The 26,283-nt window shown below is 36.3% G+C and overlaps 3 protein-coding genes across 7 annotated transcripts in view; 2 read left to right on the forward strand and 1 right to left on the reverse strand.

Moving 5' to 3' along the window:
* The first annotated feature begins 200 nt into the window (after nucleotides 1-200).
* On the forward strand, nucleotides 201-6,382 carry LOC120635437 (zinc finger protein 1 homolog). Of its 2 annotated transcripts, none has more exons than XM_039906463.1 (5): nucleotides 201-376; nucleotides 1,155-1,793; nucleotides 3,096-3,221; nucleotides 4,281-4,403; nucleotides 5,085-6,382. In XM_039906463.1, the coding sequence occupies exons 1-5, from the start codon at nucleotides 257-259 to the stop codon at nucleotides 5,280-5,282; spliced, it is 1,206 nt and encodes a 401-aa protein (XP_039762397.1). In that variant the 5' UTR covers nucleotides 201-256; the 3' UTR covers nucleotides 5,283-6,382. The 2 variants fall into 2 exon arrangements, with proteins under 2 accessions (XP_039762397.1, XP_039762398.1); XM_039906464.1 differs by having other exon boundaries at nucleotides 1,155-1,697.
* A 1,714-nt stretch (nucleotides 6,383-8,096) lies between these two features.
* Nucleotides 8,097-15,701, reverse strand: LOC120635292. The gene is made up of 5 exons (XM_039906262.1): nucleotides 15,525-15,701; nucleotides 12,337-12,570; nucleotides 10,962-11,103; nucleotides 8,976-9,053; nucleotides 8,097-8,646 (listed from the first exon to the last, which is right to left on the reverse strand). The coding sequence occupies exons 1-5, from the start codon at nucleotides 15,537-15,539 to the stop codon at nucleotides 8,243-8,245; spliced, it is 873 nt and encodes a 290-aa protein (XP_039762196.1). The 5' UTR covers nucleotides 15,540-15,701; the 3' UTR covers nucleotides 8,097-8,242.
* A 795-nt stretch (nucleotides 15,702-16,496) lies between these two features.
* The window catches only part of LOC120635350, a 44,657-nt gene continuing 34,870 nt past the window's right edge, over nucleotides 16,497-26,283 (forward strand). For 2 of the 4 annotated variants that reach the window (XM_039906337.1, XM_039906338.1), the window contains exon 1: nucleotides 16,497-17,242. In XM_039906337.1, coding sequence (XP_039762271.1) covers nucleotides 16,825-17,242 — 418 coding nt within the window. In that variant the 5' untranslated portion in view covers nucleotides 16,497-16,824. Of the gene's footprint in view, nucleotides 17,243-19,279; nucleotides 19,431-19,531; nucleotides 19,729-26,283 lie in introns of those variants that run through there. The other 2 variants (XM_039906340.1, XM_039906339.1) reach the window with 2 other exon arrangements.

Below are 26,283 nucleotides of genomic sequence, written 5' to 3' on the forward strand. Positions count from 1 at the left end.
TGAAGGTATAGGTACATATATGCCTTCACAAAGTTCCATTGATCGATTTAGTGTATGTATCTTCTTTAGCATAACCAAGGAGCCTATTGGATTTGATCGTCTAGAAGATCTGTAAAAGTAAAGACTATTTGAATTATATCAAAACTTAGGTTGATTGTCTGTGGACCAAACAAAGTTTTGAATTGTCTATGGTCATTTGTTTTGCAAACAAACCCCAAAATCAAATTTAGTTTTAAAACAGTGTTAAATTAGAGCTATGTATCCATGGAATTGCTGCAGGACATGTTTAAGCACTCAAAGTCTACATCCCATATTCATAAATACTGGCCAAAGTGATAAATATACTAAAGTTATCCTTACAACAACCGGTGTGAAGGTAAAGTCGGAAATAAAAATAAATAGTGTCCAATTTTAAAGTACTAGCCTCTTTTATGTGATTTCATGTGCAATTAGAGAACGTTAGTAGTCGAGGTTTTGGTTACTTGTGTTCAAAAATTATTTCTTTTTATCCTAATACAAAGTACCAATAGAGTACTCAATACTATAAAAATCTAGTTAATCGAGTTGGAGATTTGGCATAGCACGCTCTGTCTGTATCAACCTGAGACGTGGGTGTTAAGCCTCACGAGCCTGTAATTACACCGGCATCCACTCTTCAAACCAGAACACAGCATTGCAATGCTGCTTAAAGGCAGAAATAAAAATATCTTCTAGGTACTACTAACTATTATATACTAAGAGAAGCGGTGATAGCCTAAAGATTACAGCTTTAGCCTCCCTTCCGGATTAACCAAGTTCGATTCCTGTCACGCACCTCTAACTTTGCGGAGTTATGTGCGTTTTTAATTTAATAATTGATAATATCACTTGCTTTAATGGTAAAGCAGAACATTGTAAGTAACTGCTTGGTGAGAGTTCTCCATAATGTTCTCAAAGGTGTGTGAAGTCTGCATTGGCCAGCAAAAGTATTATCGTCAAATATATGCCTCTAAGTATTCAGGTACAATGTTGCATAGAAACCGATTAAAGATATGGATGTCTACAAAAGTCCCTAACATGTTAGCAAGCTGCCATCTAAGACTAGTTGGATTGCAGTCAAGGGCTAAGTTTTAACTTAAAGGAAGGGTAATAAAAACAAATCATAAAATTTACAGGTGGAAATCAACGATACAATGCCGCAGGAAATATGCATTAGCTGCATCAGTTTTATCAATGAATCTATACGATTCAGACGGAGATGTGAAGAAGTACAGAACACGTTGCTCGACAATAAATGCAATGGTATAAAACTAGAAGGCACTCAACTTAAATTAGAAGAACAGCACCCCTCGATCGATATAACAGATGATGATGATTTCAAGGACTTTGATGATAACATCACATTAGATACATTGCAGTATCATGAAGTACCTGTCGAGAATCATAACAATGCTGATAGTAAAATCTTCATTGACTCCGCTGAGAATCATTGTGATAGTAGCAATAAAGGCATCGTTAATTCTGACGATGACCAGGTTAACGTTAGTAGCAACAAAAATATCCTAAACGTTATTGAAGATAATCTCAACGGTAAATTTGAGAATAAAGTAGGCCTAGTGGACAAATCAATGTTGTTTAATAAAAAAAGAAAGACGAGAGTCAAAACTGTGAGAGACAAAGAGAAAAACGATAAAACAGTTGATGTTAAAGTGAAAGAGGTAATAGAGTGTGAATTCTGCCATAAGATTTTGACCTCAAAATTGTCATTAAGAAATCACTATAAAATACACACTGGTTTCGATATAGTTTGCGAGGTATAAACATTTAATGTTTTAATAGCATGCTTTGCTTTAATTCAAATTCAAAATTCAAAATTCATTTTTTTAAGTAGGCCTAGGTTGTAAGCACTTTAAAAACGTCAAGTCAGTCTGTTTGTAGTGACTCTACCACCAGTTCGGAAGGTAGATTCCACTGAGAAGAGCCGGCAAACGACTCAGCAGATTGCTCTTTCCAACATCATTTTATAGTTTAACAATCTTTAGTTTAGCAAATACATGATCTATTATTTATATTTGACATCTGAATCCAAGGCTGTCCATCGCCATCTAGCCCCAAAGTAAGCTTAGCTTATGTTATAGTTACTAAGATGACTTATGAATAATATACAGATAAACACCCAGACGCTGGAAAACATTCATGTTCATCACCCAAACATTTTCCAGTTGTGGGAATTGAACCCCACAGCCTTGGACTCTAAAAGCAGGGTCGCTGCCCACTGTGTCAATCCGCCGTCTAAATTACAGCACACGGCTTAACATCTCATCATCTTAAATTGATGAACAAACACACTAGATAGAATTATATAACATTTCTTAATGACAAGGTTGCTTGGAAGCATCCGGCTCCGCTTTCATCTCTCACAAGATAGAAAAATGAATTTTGAAATGTAAAATGTAAATTGTTAATGTTGGAAAAGAGCAACTGCTGAGTTTCTTGCCGGCTCCGTCTCGGTAAAATCTGCCTTCCGAACCGGTGGTAGAGTCACTACACACAGATAGACTTGACGTTTCAAAAGTGCTTATATTAGGCCTACTTGAAATAAGTGAATTTTGATTTTTTTTTCTAATTTTTAAAAAAAGGCTTGCTTCCTATTCTACAGTGGTTCTTCTTCTTCTTCTTCTTCTTCTGCTTGCGGCTCAGGTTCGTCTGATCCCTGGTGTCACGTCGACCGGCTACGATCTATTGTGACGCCGCTGTCTAGATCTCCCAGCAAGCGTTGGTCACCTTCAGGAAAAGCAGCACTTTCCTTGCTGGAAGAAATTTAGCATCCTCTGGTTGCATTATGTGCTTCCCCAAAAGAGTGCTGCTTTTATGCATCAGCGCGGGGCAGGAAAAGATCAAATGCAGCGGCGTCTCCGCAGCCTCCTTACAGAGTCTACATAGATCTGTGTCCTGCAGCTTTAGGTTGAACATGTGTCTGTTAAGCCCACAGTGCCCCGTAAGCGCTCGCACTAGTATGCATAGGTTTTTTCTGTTGAGTGCTAATGCCTCAGAGGCGGCCCTTTTGTTGAATGGTCTACAGTGGTTACATGATAAGTTTCTGTTACACGTTTCAGCATTGTGGCAAGAAGTTTATTACCCGTCGACTCCTGCTGATGCACTGCAGAGCCAAGCATGGGTACGAAAAGACTGACAAGTGTTCCTTCTGCGACTACCGTGCTTCAAATGCTGAGCAAGTTAAGGTAAGCTGCATGAAAGTACAATCCCTTGAAATGAAATGAAAGAGTTATTGATATTAAGATGGAGAAGATGCTCTTCAGTATACCCGGCTAAAAAGAAGTGACATACCGAGCCTACATAAAAGATTTACCACTTGACAACAAGAGAGTCGTGTGAAAAGAATTTTCACACAAGTGTGACTCTTGAGGAAAACATAAACTGAGAAATCAAACAAAGAAGTGGCTTATTGTTGGAAAACAGATTGCCATGAAGCAGAAATCATCAAAAAAAAAAAAAAAAAAAATTGATATTAAGAGTGGCAGTGGATAGGATCACAGCTTCACTTTCGGGGGCCGGGTTTGAATTCAAAATTCAAAATTCATTTGTTTCAAGTAGGCCTGATATAAGCACTTTTGAAACGTCAAGTCTGTCTGTGTGTAGTGACTACCACTGGTTCGGAAAGCAGATTCTACCGAGACGAAGCCGGCAAGAAACTCAGTAGTTGCTCTTTCCCAACATCAACATTTACAATCATTTTTCTATCTTGCGGGAGATGAGAGCGAGGCTGGCTGCTTCCAATCTACCTTGTCATTGAGGAATTCATCAAATGTATAGTAACCTCGCTGTACTAGATGCGTTTTCACACATTTTTTAAATGGAAGGCAAGAATTTTCTTAGGAATCATGTTGTAAAAGCATATACTCAACCTCACAAAGGAGTTCTGCACCTTTCGCAGACGATATGCAGATATCACTAATTTATGTCCATTTCAAGTTGACTGGTTATATCCACTTTTTGTTTATAAAGACTAATATGTTGTCTTACAAATACTATATTGTTATAAATATATTGTGAGGCTTGAAATTTTCTTTAAATTTTTCACGGAGGGATTCACGTAATTTAAGTTTATATATCGACTGTACAGCTCTTTTCTGCAATATGATTATAGTTTCAATATCAGCAGCTTTGCCCCATAAAAAGATCCCGTAAGACATCACACTATGAAAGTACGCAAAGTAAACAAGTCTTGCTGTTTCTAGTCAGTAATCTGACTGATTGAAATCTGATTTTGAAACTTACAGATACACGAACGCCTCCACACGGGTGAAAAGCCGTTTATATGCAAGACATGCAGCGCCGGTTTCCATCGCAAGAGCAGCTACTTGCAACACGTTGCAATACACCTCCCCGAGAAAACTGTGCAGGTATTCTTGATTTATTATAAACTGTGATAGCCCAGTAGGTAGGAGCTCGGCTGCACTCTCGGGGGACCGAGTTCGAATCCCAGCACGCATTTCTAACTTTTCAAGTTATATGCGTTAATGGTGGCCGATTGGTTCAGTGGGCAGCGACCCTTTCTGAGCCCAAGGCCGTGGGTTCGATTCCCACGACTGAAAAATGTTTGTGTGATGAACATGAATGATATTTCAGTGTCTGGGTGTTTATATGTATCTTATTAATATTTATTTATATTATTCATAAAAATATCTATCAGTCATCTTAGTACCCATAACACGAGCTACGCTTACTTCGGGGCTATATGGCGATGTGTGTATTGTCGTGTATTTATTATTATTTATTTAATTAATTGAATTATCATTCGCTTCGACGGTAGAGGAAAACATCGTGAGGAAATCTGCATGCTTGAGAGTTCTACATAATGTTCTCATAGGTGTGTGGAGTCCACCAATCCGCACTGGACCAGCGTGGTGGACTACGGCCTTAACCCCTTCTCATTGTGGGAGGAGACCCGTGCCATGTAGAGGGCCGATATATCAGCAATCTTATAACCAGATAACATCAACTACCCATAGTTGATGTTATCTGGTTATAAGATTGCTGCGTGTTTATCTGTATATTATAAGATCTTTATATGCCTTTTCCAGTGTGACCAATGTCCAGCGAGATTCAAGTCTGTGACTCTGATGCGAATACACAAGAATCGCCATCGACCATCGCAATATACGTTCAAGTGTGGTGTCTGTAATAACAGCTTCGCGAGGAGACGCAACGTCGCACGGCACCTGCAGAGGGTGCACGGGTTACCGCCCGACCATCACATACACAGGAGCAAAATACATTGAAGCAGCAGCATTGATCGATGTGGCTAACGAATTAATACATTAAAGCATCAGCATTGATCGATGTGGCTAACGAATTAATACATTGAAGCAGCAGCATTGATCGATGTGGCAAACGAATTAATACATTAAAGCAGCCGCATTGATCGATGTGGCTAACGAACTAATACATTGAAGCAGCAGCATTGATCGATGTGGCAAACGAATTAATACATTAAAGCAGCCGCATTGATCGATGTGGCTAACGAACTAATACATTGAAGCAGCAGCATTGATCCATGTGGCTAGCGAATTAATACAACGAAGCAGCAGGATTATTCAATCTGTGTAACAAATTAATACATTGAAGCAATGACGATTATTAAAATGGCTAACTAATTAATACAATGTATTGAATGACAGTTTATAATAGCTTAGGTGTTGATACATTGCAGCAATGCCTGTTTATAATAGCTATAGATTTAACACATTGAAACAATGGCTAAAGTATATATACATCAAACCAATGATCCAACATTAATTAATGCAATGAAGCAACAAACAAACACAACATCCTGTTTTTAAAAGTAAATGTGTGTCTGTAACGTCAGCTTCGCGAGATGCCACAACGTCGCACGGCACCTGCAGAGGGTGCACAGGTTATTGCCCGACCGCCCCATACGCAGGAGCAAAATATATTGACATAGATACACCGATCAATATGACTAACGAATTAATATATTGAAACAAAGACAATTATTAAAATGTCTAATGAATTAATACATTGAAGCAATGGCAGATTATAATAGCTTAAGTGTTGATACATTGCAGCAATTACAGTTGTTACAATGGTTAAAGGTTTATATACATCAAACCAATGATCCAACACTAATTAATGCAATGCTGCAAACAATCACAACATCCTGTTTATAAAAGTAAAAGTGTGTGTCTGTGACATCAGCTTCCCTAGACGCAATTTTCGCAAGACATCTGCAGAAGTCGCCTTATCAGTGATAAATATGACAAGGCAGTACCCAAAATGCCTACAGAATTAATTTATTTAAGCTATGATACTGTTGAAAATACTTGTAAACTAATACATTGAAGCAAATTCTATGGATACAAAACTTTAATGCAATAAAAAACCATTATCTATCGAAAATAAAATTTATTTCATTTTAATATTATATACCTATACACATGAAATGTGTTTTTATTTAATGTTAAATTTTTACGTAATAAAGTGAAATATTGTTGTTTATTTAGTACGAATATTAATTTAAACACTTTTATTTAGTACCAACTTCATAATAAATATTATACTATTTTTTATAACAGTTAACAAGGTGGCTGTGTAATATTCTCTATAGAATAAAGAACCAACTTTATCAGCATAATTAATAATGATGGTCTCCTTCCACAATGAGAAGGGGTTAAGACCGTAGTCCACCACGCTGGCCCAGTGCGGATTGGTGGACTCCAAACACCTATGAGGACATTATGGCTTGCAGGTTTCCTCACGATGTTTACCTTCACCGTTGAAGTAAGGGATATTTTAATTATTTAAAACGCACATAACTCGGAAAAGTTAGAGGTGCGTGCTGGGATTCGAACTCGGCCCCCCGAAAGTGAAGTCGAGCTCCTACCCAATGCGCTATCACCGCTTCAAGCAATGATTAATAAATCAAAAAATATAATTATTAAATATAATACATAGTTGCATTTCATAAGGAGTCGGTTTCTTGTTTAAAACAATACTAGCGGAGCCGCGCGACTTCGCGAATGAGCCGGCTTAATCTCTCAAAAGGGATATTTTTTGCAGTTTTTTCCCGAGATTCCAATATAAATGAATCCTAGCTAGATCGATTTATCGCCCCCGAAACCCCTGTATACGAAATTTCATGAAAATCCTTGGAGCCGAGATTCCAATTATATATATATATATATACAAGAATTGCTCGTTTAAAGATATAAGATAAATTTATTATGTATTACTATTAATAGTAATGACTTTCTTTACTGTATTATTAAAAATAATAGTTAATCACTACTATTTTTTTATTAATTTCTAATTTTTTTTTCACACCACTATATTGGTATTACGAGTGCTTAATAAAAACTAAAATTATAGTTAATTATAACATATTGTTGTTAAGTTCATCGTGAGAAAGCTTGGGGGCGTCCATAAATTACGTGAGGCGTTTTTTTAATTTTTTGACCCTCCCTCCCCCCTCTGGTGAGATGTCATGAGATTTTATTCACCTGTCCCCCATCCCCCAATCTCACATGAGATTTTTCAAAATGTATGCTTCTTACGTAAACGCGTTGTTATTGTACAAAGACCAATGGACCAAAATAGTATAATTCTTTTTTGTTTCAATCAGAAAAAAAATTGCGTGATATTTGCCGATACCCTCTTCTCGTGACGTAAGATTAGATGAGATTTGACTCACCCCCTCCACCCCTTAAACATCTCACGTATTTTATGAACGCTCCCTTTCTCGTTTTACAATATTATCTATGTAACTACACATAAAAATCTGACTAGTTAATATTATTACGTCATTAGCTAAATTCTATCGTCAAAACTGGAAGTGAATTGAAAAAAATATTTTTAAAATTTACACCCGATTTTTTTTTTACAAAAATACATAAATCAAAATTATTAGTAGAACTGAATATAAACCTATTAACGGTCCACTACAGGGCACGTACTATGAGAAAGTTTTAACACGCTGGCCAGTGCGGATTGGTGGACTTTTATAAACTCATGTGAGTTTCAGCATGCGAAGAATACTAATTTTAGTAGTTTGGGTACCAAAAAAAAATATGTACGCAGGTTTCCTCGTGATGTTTTCCTTCGCTGAAGCAATGATATTTTAATGGCTCAAATCACGATTATTAATTTAGCTCGTGCAAAAATTCTGGCAGCACAAGAACGTAATGAAAACCAAAAATATAGTCGGTAACTAAGTAGGGTAAGTTCATGGCGACCCAGTTTCCTGTTTAACAATATTAACGTGAACAATAGTATCTTTACTATCAACATTTGTACTATCAAAACGATCGTTACTACTATCGGAATGATCAGTATCAGAACTATTAATATTGTTAACTTTAGTGTCATTATTAACTACATTCCCACAATTATTAGTAATAATAAGTTTCTCACTATTAATTTTGCTACTGAGTTTATTTATTCTGTTGATAATGTCGCTTCTATTACTGTTAATGTTACCATTAGTTTTACAATAATCAATGCAGTGACATTTATTATTTAATTGCGTTTTTAATATTTGTATTTCTAATTCAGTTCTTTCGGCTTTCTTTTCGTAATATCTCGCCATAGCGAGATTTCTTTCCTTGACCCCAGAACTTCCTTTTTTGCCTGGAAATAAAATAATAGTTTTGTAATGACGGCCGATTGGCGCATTGGGCAACGACCCTGCTTTCTGAGTCCAAGGCCGTGGGTTCGATTCCCACAACTGGAAAATCTTTGTGGGATGAACACCATTATTTTTCAGTGTCTGGGTGTTTATTTTTTATATGTATTTATGTAGGTATGTTATTTATAAAATTATTCGTCAGTCATCTTAGTTCCCATAACACATGCTACGCTTACTTTGGGGCTAGATGGCGATGTGTGTATTGTCATAGTACATTTATTTATTTATTTTATTAATGCAGTGCAATATATTAGACTAATATTAAACGTACCTGTATTTGGTTCGAACTTCTTCTTATATTTATCAATTAATGATTCGTCCATAGTGTTTTCAGATTTTCTTTTTTTAGCTGAAACGAAAAAAAAAATCAAAATTCAAAATTCTATATTTCAAGTAGGCCTAATAAAAGCACTTTTGAAACGTCAAGTCTGTCTGTTTGTAGTGACTCTACCACCGGTTCGGAAAGCAGATTCTCCCGAGAATCCGGCAAGAAATTCAGCAATTGCACTTTTCCAACATCGTCTTACAATTTAAAAATCTTTGTTTCTATCTTGTGTGAGAATATAAACTGTAATTAAATTGTTTAAATGGTAAAAAAATTAAATTGTACTCCCAATAAGGGCCTAGCAAATAAACATGGCATAAAGTCGTTACTCTTACGCTTCGTTTTGTTGTCACGCTACAAATGACGCAACCTTGAAATAGTCAGATCGTGACAACACACCCCACTTCCGAAATGATGTAAATAAATAAATTCATCATCACATCATTTATTTGTATTTTGTTACAAGTATTGTTATTTATATATTATATATATTAATTTATGTAATAAAATATTTTTTACTTGTATACGTACACAACGTGTAACGGAATTACGAAATACTGTTGAACGGTGCATAGTTATATTTCATAAGGAAGCATCCTGTACAACCATTTAATCAAAAGAACCATATTTATTTTTCCATAGAAACTAATTCAAAACATTCGAAGTGTTTACGTATGACATTCCTATTGAAGATAAAAGTCCGACACGCGCATAGTACCTACGCTTCGCGACGCGTACCTAATAGTAAAGTTCAAGTGACAGGAGTCACTTGAAGTTTACTTTTGCAGGTGATGTTAGGGCTGTATCTGATTTCTTTAAAAACTACTAGCAACATTCCGCGGGTGTAAAATGAGACGTGCGCGTATGGAGGGTAGAGGTAAGGAGAGTCATCTGTGTATATGAAAAAGTGTCGTCAAAATGTATTAAATTAGGATGGCGCCACATTTGCATCAGGGTAACTCTTAAAAGAAGCGCCAAATATAAATATTGTTAGAGTAGGCTTGAAAAATAAACAAGGAAGTATGGAGATACAAGGAAGTAAGGTTATATTTACCACAATATTTTGTACAACGTAAGTTGTTGAAATTCTCAATAATTAACTACTTTAGTCGATAATGACATTAAATTTTTTAACTCGGCATACTTCAATTCATCTACGATTGCTACATTCATACCATACCCTGTGCATCCACCAGCGCCATTGTGGAGGATTTTTGAACTGTTATTTAGCGCATACACTGGACACTTTTTCAACTTTTCTCCCATATAAGATGACTCTCCTTACCTCTACCCTCCATACGTGCGCGGGGCGTTTTCACTGTTTTGACGTGACAACGTCATAATTCGATGGAGCCGGCTGCACGCACGAAAAAACATGACAACGTGCGGCGTTACCTCGCTCTGAGGCGTTCCATTTAAGACTTGAAGTGAGAGCGCGGTACGAGCGACAAAGAGGCACAATCGGCTTCCGCGCTCGGCAGCGTTCGACATCTGTCTCTCTCTTGAGTGAGCGATGCGTCCGCGTGGACAGCTGCTATATACATTTACATGTTTTCGTCAAGTATGAAGTGCAGTGAAAAGTGAATGTGGTGTGAGTTGTTTATAGCAACGATGATGATATAAACTATGTACATTGTAAAAAAAATTGACATAATTGTATTCATGCGTACAAATAAATGTAACTTGATCAATTCAATTGTGATTTCAATCTATCTACTTTCTATATCCATACAAAATTTCTATCAAAGAAATAAAATTCAAATTTCCTTTTGAAAAATGCAACCATTCCATCAGTATTCTCTTATGAGGTTGTCACGTTTAACTATCGTCAGTAAACCGAATTTACAGACAATCGATTTTTTTGGACACAATGCAATGCATGTAATAATGGCTGAATGAGGATTCTGAGTGTTGTTAATTCAATGGGCTCACCTGTGCTGGAGTAGCTCTCGCCAACGCTGTCCACCACTATCCAATCGCTGTTGTAGGCGTCTGGCTTTGAGTAGCCCAACAGGTCAGATACTCTGTCCAGAATGTCGCCCAGTGGCACCATCTCCGCCTCGTCTTTGTCAAGCTGCAAAGAAATAATTAAATACACTTATTATTCGGCTCGGAACCGGTTTCAATTTACCGGAAAATTTCGTTTAATAACCGGTTTATTTTAATTTACCGGTTTGACGGCCGATTGGCGCAGTTTGCAGCGACACTGCTTTCTGAGTCCAAGGCCGTGGGTTCGATTCCCACAACTGGAAAATGTTTGTGTGGTGAGCATGAATGTTTTTCAGTGTCTCGGTGTTTATATGTATATAATAAGTATTTATGTATTATATTCATAAAAATATTCAACAGCTATCTTAGTACCCAAAACACAAGCTACGCTTACTTTGGGGCTAGATGGCGATGTGTGTATTGTCGTAGTATATTTATTTATTTATTTATTTATTTAAATGATTGGACGAACCTAAATGATTTAGTTTACCGTTCTAATTGAGCGAACGATTTCATAACGTTTAATAATCTACAGGATTCGCGAACTAAAGTGGCAGTGGATTTATGTCATACCTAAACACCCACAGAATTAAAAAGTTACAGAATCCGTGCACAATAATATTGAAGCATCAAAAACCACTCCACTTTAGTAATGTTTCTCGAACAAACTGTTAGTCACTTCATACCATTTATCAGTAGACAGTAATTATTTTACCTCTGATGTTCTAAAGGTTAAGAAACCTAAAATAACCGGTTTATGCAAGACGCGCTTGTATTTTTGACACATGTCTAGACTAGTTCGTGGTGAATGCGAGTCCTACTTCGCTGCAAAAAACAAAAATGGTATAAGTTACACATCTTTTAAATGTGTGTGTGATGAACAAAAACATTAATGTTTGTCAGTCTGGGTGTTCATGTGTATTTTATAAGTATTTATGTACCTACCTAAATTATTCATAAAATTATTAATCAGTCATCTTAGCACCCAAGCTACGCTTACTTTCGCGCTAGATGGCGATATGTGTATTGCCGTAGTATATTTATTTCAATGTATACCAAAAATCTGGTTAAAATGTACTATTGTCATCGGCAACCACGCCTTTAAGACAGGGACACAGCAATGCTGCTTAGCAGCAGACATAATCATATAGAGAACTCAGTGACAAAAATCTTTACTAGTAGTACTTCTACAGTATATCATTCGTGTAAGGATAATATAGTGAGTTAACTTGTTTGTATACTCATTGACAATAACGGCGCGCAAGCAAAGTCGAGTCAGACAACAAACGTCGTGATTAAGGCAATTGGTATAACTCACTTGAGAAACCCTCTTCCGTGCAGCCTTCTTTAGATTGTCCCACTTGAGTTTTATCTGTTCCTTACTCCTCGCCTGATCGCTTATCTTGTTGAACTCCACGGCTAAAGAGTTCCACGCGTCTTCCTTTAGTTTGTTGGTAGCCGCGTTGGTCTCCTTTGTTGTAATGGCTGGTCTTTTAACAACCAAATCCACTAGTAAGGATACTTCGTCCCTGGACATTGCCTTCTTAATTTTCTGTAATTGGAAGTTTTTTGTAATTGTAATATTGCGTTACGGGCCCACTAAAGAGCACGGGTGCTCCGCTCAGACTGAGAAGTGCATAGCCTCTAGTCCACCAAGCTGGCCAAATGCGGATTGGTAGACACCACACGCCTGGAGAACTCTCAGGCATACGATTTTTTCGTTCACATCAAGCATCATCATCATATCAACCGATAGACGTCCACTGCTGGATTGCCACTTCAGCTTCGCGACTCGTTGAGCTATGTCGGTAACTCTGGTTCTTCTACGGAACTCCACATTTCTGATTTGATCACGTAGAGACACTCCGAGCATAGCAGTTAAAGCAAGTGATATCTAATTGCTGTAATAAAAAACGCACCTAACTCCAGTAAGTTAAAAATTCACATTCAAAATTCAAAATTCATTTATTTGAAGTAGGCCTAATATAAGCACTTTTGAAACGTCATGTTCAGTTCAGTAAGTGACCGGAGGACGAACTATTTACGAAGTTTTACCCACTAAACTATCGCTGCTGAAAATACAGATTGAAAATAGAATCTCTCTATCATCATGGCTCAATTGGCTTCCATTGCTGGACACAGGTCTTTAATACGAAGTTCCAAATAAGTATTTAGGTTCTATTTTCTTCGACTCGTTTGATTTCTGTCTGTCCACAAATCGAAGGTCTACCAACACTGCCTTTACCTACAGGTGCGAGGAAGACATTCCAGCACCCCGGGACCAACGTCCATCGGTACAAAAGTTCAAAAAAGTTTTATTCATGTAGACCTTATCACAGGCACTTATGAAGCGTTCATATATTTAACATGTTAACACTAATGTTAGTGATGGTGATAACTGCATTCGTTGACTAAAAACTAAAGCCAGGATGGTTCCAAACGCGCCCTGGTCTAAGAAGAGCCCTCAACAAACTTAGCCAGGTTCTCAGAGCTATGTGCCCCGCCCATTGCCATTCACCTTCGCGACTCAATCGTAAAGCGAATAAGTTATTCAGCAATATTACTTATTAATTAATTAAATATTTTATTATTAATATTAGAGATTTTTTCGGTTTTCAAAAATCCCACCGGATTATCGGGATAAAAGATCGGTTTAGCTGTGTAGCTAAGCATAATAGACAAGATTTTTTTTTTATTCCCCCGATAACATCAGCAGTGATATAAATAAATAATTTAATTTTTTTTTTACTACAAGTTAGCCCTTGACTGCAATCTCACCTGGCAATAGAACAGTAAGTTCAATATAAATCCATACACAAGATCAGCTTATAGGCCGCATCGTACCGATACGTTAAATCGCTTGGTGGCACGTATTTTCGGTAGGATGGTAAACAGCCACGGCCGAAACCTTCCACAAGATAAAATACCCATCCTATATCCATCTCCAGCGTGTATAAATATGCTGAATTTCATCAAAATTGTTACAAAGGTATAATCAAATAAAGTTAACAAACAATGAAACCTGCAAACAGACACCCTTTGTCATTTAATTATAAATAGCTTTACCAAAATCCCACCTGATGGAAACTATACTTGTGGGACAAGACGGGATGCACTTGCAAGTAAAAGGCCTTTATAAGCACTTATGAAACACAAATATCTGTTTTATGGTATTGTCTCTACCACAAGTGGAGAAGGCTGATCCTACAGAGGAGAAGCTGGCAAGAAACTCAGTTGTCACTCTTTTCCAACATCAATATTTCAAATACAAAAAATCTTTATTCATGTAGGCCTATCACAGGCACTTATGAAGTGTTCATACATATACAAGTGTTCATTCAATTGTAGGGTGAAGTGATAAACAAATCTTTGTTCATTAACATAAACCTAAAGCTACGAAAGTTCCATATGCAAACAGGCTTTTTCAATTTAATTTAACAATGAGAAGATGCCTATTCAGACTAGTCTTAAAGATACCCGGATAGTAATTTGGAAGAATTAGGATCCAAAGAAATCAAAAGTGCGTAACCAAACCAAATGAGTCCTAACCTGCTTATAAGTTGAAATGGTTAAAAATTAGATAAAAATCACATTGCATACACAATCTATTCCCTCACTCTCATAGGCTATAGAGCTGGCAGTTTGGACAGTGTTACTAGCTCTCCGAGGCATGCGGGTGAATCTCTGCCAATTTCCAAACTCTGGTACTAAGAATTTTGTATACAAATACCTCCCGAGGATATCAAATCCAGCACCTTGCGACAAACTGCTAACAACTAGACAAAAGTGATGATTACAGCAAAAATATTACACAGCTCAGTCTGTTGTACGGTTCCTCTGACAGATCTTACTTGGTCGACTTGGTTTTAAGTGACACTGAGATGGTGGTAGCAAAAATAATACTAAGCTCAGTCTAATATGGCCTACTTGTTGATGTTAATTAGTAGGTACTCTAGCAAATTTAATTTATATTAGGTATTTATTTTATGACTTATATAATAAAATGGCCTATCATTTTTTACTTTTTAATTATATTATTTAAATTGAAACGGTGAAAGCTTCGTATTTCTGGGGTACAGAGTTCAATCCCCAGAACATACCTCTAACTTTTGGGAATTATTTGCGTTATCAATATAAGCAGTTATAACATCACTTGCTTTTACGGTTCAGGAAAACATGGTAAAGAAACTGCATGCTAGAGAATTCTCCATAATGTTCTCAAAGGCGTGTGCAGTCTACTTATCTGCACATGGCCTGATTGGTGGACTACGTAATACTACCTAAACTCTTCTCATTCTGAGAAGAGACCCGTGCTCTAGAGTGAACCGGTGATGGAATGATAACGGCGATGAAATTAGTGTTCTTTTATATAAAACTAAAGCTACGAGGTTTTCAAACGCGCCCTGCTAAGATGCCCTCAACAAAATTCGCTGGGTTTTTTCTTTTCATAAACAAAACACCATCTGAAAATACCACCTGAAAATACCACTTTTTTAAGTCTCTTACCAAAGGGGTACTCATTTCTCATTAAACCCAAGGCTTTCAGTCTTAATAGCTTATTGAAACTCAAAATAACAGTCCGATTTGAGTAAATGAAAGGGTAAAGATTAACGATCGGTTGATGGTAAACGCCAAAGTAAATATAGACTAACGCTTGTCAGTTGGTAAAAGAGGTACGAATGGTTATGGAACGTCATAGTAGCTTAGAAATATCCAATATGCTAATACGGTTTAACTTAACTGAAAGACCTTTTATTTGCTATTACTATATACTTATTTTTTTATTATTGATATATACTTTTAATATCTTCTTATAATATGTTGGCGACTAACGTAGTTTACAGCGCTTTTGGAACGCTCGAGCCTCGATGTTATATCTGACTATAATGTAAAAAATGTATGTACCTAATATCTTTCTATTTTAATAAAGATTTTTTTAAATTTACTTTACAATTAATCACTTTTGTTTAGATTTGCATGTACTAAATAGTGAATTATTAATCGCTGACCCAAATCTTCCTCGTTGAAAGTAATAATTAGTAATAATTTAATATATTGAAATTTCTAAACGATCGATGTCACATCGAAATGCGTTTCTCTGTGGCTCTTCAATTTGCAAGTCTATGACAGCTGACATAACAGTGATAGATCCTATAAATGGAGTATGGAGGGTAGAGGTAAGGAGAGTCATCTTATATGGGAGAAAAGTTGAAAAAGTGTCCAGTTGTTGCGCTAAATAACAGTTCAAAAATCCTCCACAATGGCGCTGGTGGATGCACAGAGTATGGTATGAATGTAGAAATTTAATGTCATTATCGACTAAAGTAGTTAATTATTGAGAATTTCATCAACTTACGTTGTACAAAATATTGTGGTAAATATAACCTTACTTTCTTGTATCTCCATACTTCCTTGTTTATTTTTCAAGCCTACTCTAACAATATTTATATTTGGCGCTTCTTTTAAGAGTTACCCTGATGCAAATGTGGCGCCATCCTAATTTAATACATTTTGACGACACTTTTTCATATACACAGATGACTCGCCTTACCTCTACTCTCCATACTTCCACGGTTTCAACGTTCTCCACAGACTGCTAAATAATAACTATACTCGTTCCGTTCTCGTTCTGTAAACGTGGAACTTGTATACCTATTATGGATGTACGCATAGTAATCTGCTATGGTTCTTCAATATTGCTCATCGGAAAAGCATAACCTAACTTCGTAACGATATTAAATAAAACCCAGCGTTATTATTCGTCTTAAGTACGTTAAGTACGAGTATATCAGGAATATCCATAAAAATGGGAGATATTATATGGAAAATGTTTGATAAGGACACAATCGAAATAAAAGGAAACGATAGGAAAGTGTTGTGTGTTATATGCGGCAATATGATACCGTACACAATAATGTCGGACCTTAAACAACATTTGATTAAACTTCATTCCAATTATGTCAATGTGCTGGAATTGCAAGCCCACAAACCGCGTGTCAACGTGTCGCACGTGTGGAAACATTTCAAGCGTACGGACTGTAAATTTTACGCTGAATGCAACTATTGCAATAACAATTTTTCCTACAAAACCACAGTCGCCAATTTGAAAAAACATTTGAATCGAGTGCATCCTGATATAGATGCGAAAGCGGATGTTATTAAAACAGACACAAACGGAGAAGATTCTGAGGAAAGTCGTTCTGAAGAAGAAAGTAACGTTAAAGGTGAGTAACGTAAAAAACTATTATTAAATTATACCCACACTATTCTGGATACCTACTGGTACAGAACATATTATTAAATTAATAAACTGGTACCAATAGGGTAATTTGACTGTATTAAAAATATCTATTATTATCTATACGTCATTTCACATAACAAAAAATAAGGAGTAATTTTACCAAATAACATAAAGGATATTTTTTTTCCGAGCCAAGGTCACGCGATAATAGACGCTTATGTTTAGTTTACTCTCTATTTACAGTTCTTGTGAGGTCACTGACAGCGTCTGAAAGATATAAACTAAATAGTCTTAAAATCATTGTTTCTGTAAAATAAACCCATAAAACTCAATTTTAACTAAAGCCACTGTAACAAACTATTTTATTTATTGCACGACTCATGATGCAAAGCATCAGAGAGTGCTTTACGATCGAAAAATTTTTTTCGCCTCATTTCGGCGGCTATTTTTATTATTATAGCCTTGTTAGTTCACGGAATCAAGATAATTAAAAAAATTCAAAATTCAAAATTCATTTATTTCAAGTAGGCCTAATATAAGCACTTTTGAAAAGTCAAGTCTGTCTGTTTGTAGTGATTTTACCACCGGTTCGGAAGGCAGATTTACCGAGAAGAAGCCGGCAAGAAACTCAGCAGTTGCTCTTTTCCAACATCAACAATTTACATTTTGCATTTTAACATTCATTTTACTATCTTGTGAGAGCTGAAAGCGGAGCCGGATGCTTCCAAGCAACCTTGTCATTAAAAAATTCATCAATTGTATAGTAACCTCGCTGTAATAAATGTGTTTTAACAAATTCTTTAAACTTGTGCATTGGCAGGTCCAAAATCACCTTAGGAATCATATTATAAAAGCGTGATATTTTGCATACTATTGTCGAGATAATTTAATGGAGATGTAAATGGTGACAATACAAACATACTTGTATTAAGCCATAAAGTAGCATTTCGTAAGTCATTCAGTCTATTCACTAACTTGTCCCCTATCTTGTTTACAATTTGACGGCTTTCCGAGTTAAAGGCCGTGAGTTAGATTCTCACAACTGGAAAATGTTGGTGTGATGAATGTGAATGTTTTCCAGTGGCTGGGTGTTTATGTGTATTATATTTATAAAATCTTCATCAACTATCTTAGTACCCATAACACATGCAACGCTCACTTCACTTTGGGGCTACATGGCGACGTGTGTATCGTTGTAGTATATTTTTTTATTTACTATTTAGTTCCCAAAATAAATTATCTTGTTTTTTTTAATATAGTTATAATTGATGACCAACCAGCGACTGTCAGTAATTTTCACGATATATTTTTATAACATTACAAACACGTACTAAACTGTTATAAATTATTTTCTGTTATTTTATTATGTGCGACGTCTTGTTGACGACCTCCATGGTACAGAGGTGAACGCTCTGGAGACCTCGAGTTCGATTCCTGGCCGGTGCAATTTGAGAATTTTGTAAATCTCTGAATTTTCTCTGGTCTGATCTGTTATCAGATGGTATACATCTCATGGCTCATCTGAACAGGGACTATTAAGACCGCGTGTCAACTTATGATAAACGGAATACCTGCGTATTTATTTTTTGCTGTCATTTTTACTATACATTTGAAACGTCAAGAAATATATATATAAACACTAACAAACATTGTAGTGTTTATATACTCTTTTCATCAATAAATCCTCGTCCGAGCGAATAGTGCGTGTATCACGCTCGGCTGAGGTCCTTGCCCCTTCTCTTGTTATTTATTTATAAAAATAATAGTACAGTATATAGAGACTAATAATATGTGGCCGTTATTGAGTATTTTACATCGTATTAGTCTTGTTGAACACAAAAATGCGATACGAGCATGTGGAACGGATACTCGTGCTCGCCACTCGCCTTGACCTTTTCCAAAAAACCACGCTCTTGGGCGAGCGTCGCGTCGAGCGGTGACGACGCGAAGCGAGTGTGAGGACGGTACATTATAGTGTTTAACTCTCACTCGCACTCGATTCTATTGGTACTACAATATTTTATAATTATAACAGTTTTGTGCTGTGACGACTATGTGTATACTCTGTAACACTATATTAAGTTATTTTTGAAAATTGCAGAAAAATATTTATTATATCTTAGTTTGATTGATCGTTTCTAAATCAATAAATAGTGCGAGTAATAAAATAGGTATATATTTAAAATGTGCAATAAATAGTATAATTAAGTGAAAATAGTTTCAAGTTTTTGAGGTTGATTTGTTGTGTGATATATAAAAACAAATATTTTAGGTTAATCATGTCGCGGCAACGCACTGGCAAAATTTGGAACTATTTTAAGATCGCAAACGATGTTGATAAAAAAGCAATCTGCAAATATTGTAAGAAGTCCTTATCGTACAAAAGTACTATTACTAATCTTAAATTACACCTCAAACAAAAACATATTTCAGCATTCGAAGATTTGTGTAATGCTGAACGCAGTAAAGGTAAGTGGTTCTAATTTAGCTTGCAAAATTTGATATGAACAATCTTTTCTAACAAACATTGCTAGTTGAAAAAATATCTTATTATAACAGCGAACGCAAAAACAACAAACAACAAGCAACAAGCAAAATTACTTCAAACAACACATTCTGAAAATTTGAAAGGTTTAAAACAACAGTTAGAAATATATAACACAACAGTAATATACATTGAAAATTATTATAACACTTTAATTAATTAAACAAGACATTTTCCCAAGATTAAATTGCGTTTACTTGTAGTAGACACACCAATCACCTTTTAATAAGTTTTTTTTCTTTTTCTTTTGGTGGTGGTCCAGTCCACCAATAACAATTTAGGTTAGATCCAGCATTTCTTTAAAATGTTGATATTTGAATGCATTCATTGTTAGGTAGTAGAATAAACCCTTCTTAATATTTGATAGATATTTTTGTAACTATAATGAGAGGTATAGGTTGCTAATCTCTTTGAATAGGCATCTGAACAAACATACCTGTATGTGAAATTCATCATTATTAAACTTTATTAGAACACCTTAAACCATTAAGATTAAAAAATCATTAAAATCTTTTAAATTTTGTTCATATATAACAGGGAAAACATATTTATTGACAAAAATAAAAAATGTACTAAAATAAAATCTAAAACATCTTCACCTGCTGGCACCTTTGCCCCTTTGAATGGCTAAACTTATACGTTAGCCAAGGTAGTAGCCTGCTCTAGGTAGACTCGTTAACTCATTTTAACAGTTATTTCAAAAGATCTCCCCACAAAAATGAAACTGCTATCAAGGTTTTCAATTGTTAAATTATACTTCTAATTTATCCATAAAGATAATTAATTAACTAAAAGGAGTTAGTTATATGTCTCTAAGGAGTGAGTTAATTTTAAGTTAGAACTTATAATTAATTAACTCCTTATCTAATCTCTCTCTTCTCCAAACTGGAGCTATTTCCACCATTTTTATGTATTTTTTATAATCTTCCTCTTTGATTTGGGTTCCTGTCGTTTTGTAGTACTGACCCAACTTATATTAATCATAGATAATGCATAATTTTGACAAGTCTGTATTTAGATCTGTTTTTTTAAATAGACATTCAGGCAAAGGCAGTTTTGTTAACAATTTAAAAGTGAACAAAAAAAATCTATTAAAAGTTTGGCAGCTTCTTCTCCAACTAGCAGTTTTTCTGATCCAAGTTAATTTAATAAAAACCCAGCCTTTAATGAGCAGTAAACAAGTACTTTATATATTCAAAAACTACCTAGAACTGATTTCATCCATCCACGCACTGTCTGAAATGTAATTATGGTTGTTTATCTATTAAATGAAACTCTGAATAAAAAACAACTTTCCATACTGAGCTGGGACATGTTATATTATGTTAAGATAATAGTGCAGTAAAGCTGCAGGTCATATTTCTGAGCACTCATGAAAAGTGGGCAGAATCTGTATTGGATATGTTGTTCTGAGGGAAATATGGAATTATATTTTGTATGACAAATAAAGACATTTATTTGCCTGAATCTATCTATATTTATGAGGTTCACTGCAATAATGATGAATGTCCTTTATTATTTGTTTTAAGATAATTGGGTTTTAATTTTATAAACGATGAAAAAAAATTCAGATTAAAGATTAAAAAATAAATTTTATTCTAGGACGGGAGGATACTGATGGAAATCGGGATTTTTTGGATATTTGCTAGAATCTATCTATATATATAAGAGATTTCCACCTATATATTGACTCATCACGATATCTCTGGAACCATAGGGCGTAGAGGCTTGGAATTTGGTAGGAATATACCTTTCGCCGAGTAGAGGTCAGCTGAGAACGGATTTTACGAAATTTCACCCACAAGGGGGGTTGCGGAGGCGTTAAAACAAAAATAATTCTTAATGTTGACGGCCGACTGGCGCAGTGGGCAGCGACCCTGCTTTCTGAGTCCGTGGCCGTGGGTTCGATTCCCACAACTGGAACATGTTTGTGTGATGAGCACGATTGTTTTTCAGTGTCTGGGTGTTTATTTGTATATTATAAGTATTTATGTATATTATTCATAAAAATATTCATCAGTCATCTTAGTACCCATAACACAAGCTACGCTTACTTTGGGCCTGGATAGCGATGTGTGTATTGTCGTAGTATATTTATTATTTATTTATTTATTTAATGATTTTTCTGAAATTAATTGATCTTATACTCAAAGAAAAATTTAATTATCAATGAAATAATTATTCAGAAAGACATAAGGTGTTTTCGAGCAAGAAAAAAATTTCTACATTCAAGAAAATATTCTTCACAAAAACGACCTACCACAACCACAACCAAAACCACAGTCACAGTCTTCTTCTTTTGATTTGTGGACAGTCACAGTCACAGTCACAGTCTTCTTCTTCTTCTTCTTCTTCTTTTGATTTATGGCTTTTCGTAGTGCCAAAACAGCACAATGTACTTTGCCAGTGTCAAGTAGCTTGGAAAAGGCACGAACTAGAGTGGTCAGTAAAGAAAAAGAAATGTCTATTTCATAACTTCGACCTGCAATAGTAGTTGTTAGTGAAATGACCTAAGTACGCATGAATTTAAAAATCATTTGAAGATAAAATAGAATTCAAATTTTATATCCAAAATATAAAAATCATAGTTTTAATTTGTTAATTTTAATAAATTTGCATAGATGTTTAACATACCGACTATACACTGACATTAACACACACTCGGCATTTAAGGGACGAGGAATTTTAGAAGGAAGTATATCATACAGATTAAAGGGCAATTTCGGGCAGGAAAAAAGGATATGTGAGACTGATCCTTCGTCCAGGCCACACTCACACAGAGAATGATCTCGAACTCTTATTTTTGTCAAATGTACTGGGGTACAAGCATGTCCAATCCGTAGACGACTGATAGTTGACGTGACCCAGCGAACAGATTTTTTATGAATAAAGAACCAAGGTTTTCGGGGGATATTAGGCTGGATTGAAGCATATTGTTTTCCTTTAACCGATTTTGATTCGACCCACACTGAGTTCCAAGATTTCTCCAAGTCAGATTTTGCTAAGCAACGAAGGTCTTGCGGGTGGATTTTAAAATAGGTCATAGAACCCGATTCAGTTGTAAGTTTAGCCCAAGCGTCAGCTGTCTCATTACCAATGATGCCTGAGTGACCTGGAACCCATCCTAACACAACGGTAAGGCCTTTCTGCTGACATGTTTGCAATACCTCTCTTATCCTTAATATGATGGAGATTCTCATCTTAGAGCGAAACGGATTATCCTTTAGTGCTTGTAAGCAGCTTAAGGAGTCAGTTAGTACTATTGTTCGTTTTATGTTATGGGCTTCCATATCATATGCTGATTCTATGTCAAGAAATACACCCACAAGATACTCTCCTTTAGCCAGGGCTGTTCGAATATCTGTCGTAATGACACCAAGACTATCCATTGTTCCGAGTCCCTTTCGGAAGCCAAATTGGGACTTGGCCAATAAACCTCTACTTTCTACTATCCATTCCAATCTGATTTTTATCAAGTGCTCCATAATTTTGGCTAACGTGGAGGAAAGAGCTATGGGACGGTAAGAGTTTGGATCCATGGGGTCTTTACCATGTTTTCGTATTGGGATTATGACTTGAGTTCTCCAAGATTCCGGGACTATTCCAGTTAAAAAAAAACTGTTGATCAAATCAAGGTAAAAATGCTTTGCTTTTTCGTTAAGTTTTACCAAAAAGGAATACGGTATGCCATCGGCCCCAGGGGCTGAATCTTTAAGACTTGAAAGAACTCCTTGAAGTTCATCAAACGAAAATGGGGCATCCATTTCATTGCCAGATAATAAAGATGAGGAAGGAGTAAAGCTACTTCCACAAGGGACATACGGAGGAGCAAGTTTATCTGCAAAGGCTTCAAGCCAGATATTTGTATCGTTCGATGAAGGATCTGTAGATGTAACAGAGTTCCGGAAACGCTTAATTTTATTCCAAACTGAGGACGAGGGAGAACGGGGATCTAACGATTCACAGTAATCTACCCAACCGTTTTTTTTCTTTTTAGACATAAGTCTCCTAGTTATACCATTAGTACGCTGGTAATCAAGAAAATTGCTACGAGTCATATTCATTGTATAAGAGGACTCGGCTTCCTTGCGTTTTTTAATCATGTTTGTACACTCGTCATCCCACCAGGGTGGAGATGAGTAAAAGTCACGTTCAGTTTTTTTTATAGGAATATGGAGGTTAGCTGATGATTTCAGAATTTTAACAAATTGCTCATAGTAAATTAAACAATCACCACCACTTCCAGCAGCTGAGAGAGAATCAATAAACCTATCAACGGAATCTGCGTACGCAGGCCATTGTGCTTTTGTTAGCTTATACTTAAGTAGCGGGTTAGGCACTTTGAACGGAATCGACCTTTGGGCCAAAGTGAGAAGAATAGGGAAATGATCGCTGCCGTGCGAGCTTGGGAGGGTTTGCCAAGACATAAGTGAGGCTAAAAAAGGAGAACAAAGAGATAGGTCTAAAGCAGACTTAGGGTTCTGATCTGGGTATACTCTTCTTGTCGGAGATCCGTTATTGAGAAAACATATGTCAAGCTCATCAAAGAGTTCCATCAAAAGAATCGCAAACCCGTCACATGAGTGGGAACCCCAGGCTGTGTGGTGAGAGTTAAAATCTCCCATTACTACAATAGGGGAATTTAGTGATAGAAGTATAGATTTCAACTCTGGGATAAGTGATGAATGTGGGTGTGGAATATACACAGAGAGGAAATATATATTAAGTACTTTAACAGCTACAGCATTGAACTTTTTACTGTGGGAGGGAAGAGGAATGGAGGAATAGATGAGAGAGCGTCTGACTAGGATAGCGCTTCCCGCATACCCATCATCCCTGTCATCCCTCAGACAAGCAAAGCCCGGGACCCTAAAATGGGAAACTGGCTTAAGCCAAGACTCAGAGATGGCAAGAATGGCAGGTTTATATTCGTTTATTAGTAAAGATAATTCATGTTTTTTACTACGTAGACTTTTACAGTTCCATTGTAGAATTGTGACTAAGTCCATTATGAAGAAGAGAGATGATTTTTATCAATATATTTGCAACGTTGGACGGTAATGATTGGGTAGTAATCTTTTCTAAAAGATCAATTAGGGATGTTTTTAAAACAGGGACATCATTGTCACTAGAATTAGTAAAGTAGGAGTGATCATGGTTGGGATTAATGGCACAGCCATTGCCTAGGGAAGATGAACAGTTACCAATGATATTTTTATGAGCTTTTTGGTCGTATCCCTTTCCTGGGCTAGGTCTAGGACGAGGACTGCTAATAACCGTTTTTCGGTAAGATCGTGTAGGAATTGATTTAAACTGGGTATTTTCATGACCAGAGTCATGATTATTAGATGAAGCAAACATTTGCTTAGATATTTCGGCATAAGAAGGGTGGCTAGGCGGGAAACGGGAAGAAGCTTCAATATAGGATATATTATCTTGAGACATAGCCTGCTTAATAGACTGTTGGCGTGTATGTTCAGAACAGTTTTTGTCAGTAGCTAAATGCCCTCCTGAACAAAGTATGCATAATGCATCATCCATAGTTATGTTGCAAGTTTCTCCGGTATGTTGCTGTGAACACTTGTAGCACCTAGGTTTTGAGCGGCATTGGATTTTTGTATGACCAAATCTACAACAATTCACACATTGTATGGAAGGGAAATAGTACGTTTCTACTGGAAGAGATGTATGATATGAGTAAATTTTATTGGGAAGAACTTGTCCTCTAAATGTGACGACTACCGATTGGGTTGGAACCCAAGTCACAATGCCTTCTGTTATTTGCTTACGGTTAAGTCTTCTGGCTTTGAGCACCTCTCCACAGCCGGAAGGGAGATCAAGAGACTCAACAAATTCGTCCAGGTGCCATTCAACAGGAACTCCTCTTACTAGACCCATTCGAGTTATATTAAACGTAGGGATGTATGCCTTAAATTCTGCATTTTCTAAAATAGGGTTAGTAAGAAAGCTATTAGCTGCTTCCCCGCACTTAAATTCCACAGAGATCTTATTTCTACCTACGCTCTTAACACCGTCATTAACAATAGATTTAATTTTATTCTTATATAAAAATTGTCCGAATTTTATTGCCCTGATAGAAGAGCCGGCCGAGGGATCAGTCACTTCGCGTGATACGTAAACAACAAAAGGGCCTGAATCCGTGTCCAAGTATTTTTTAGATGCAACTTCTAGGGATGGATGGATATAAATTAACTGAATAGAGGGATTTGCAGATGCAGGATCACTGATAGATTTTTTAAATGAGGCGTGGATTTTCTCTTCTAGTGGTCGCTTGCGACCAGAGGAAGTCGGCGTACGCTGTGGGATTTCTACATGCTCCCCTGGATCAGGGGGCATGGGAGGATCTGCCTCCATGTTCCCCCAGCTTGGTACTTCGGCGGACGAATACAATAAGCAAGCACTTACCAACAACAAATATTGCACAAAATATTAACACAAAACTATAATATACTTTACAC

The sequence above is a fragment of the Pararge aegeria genome, chromosome 26, assembly GCF_905163445.1.
Source record: "Pararge aegeria chromosome 26, ilParAegt1.1, whole genome shotgun sequence".
Lineage (NCBI taxonomy): Eukaryota > Metazoa > Arthropoda > Insecta > Lepidoptera > Nymphalidae > Pararge > Pararge aegeria.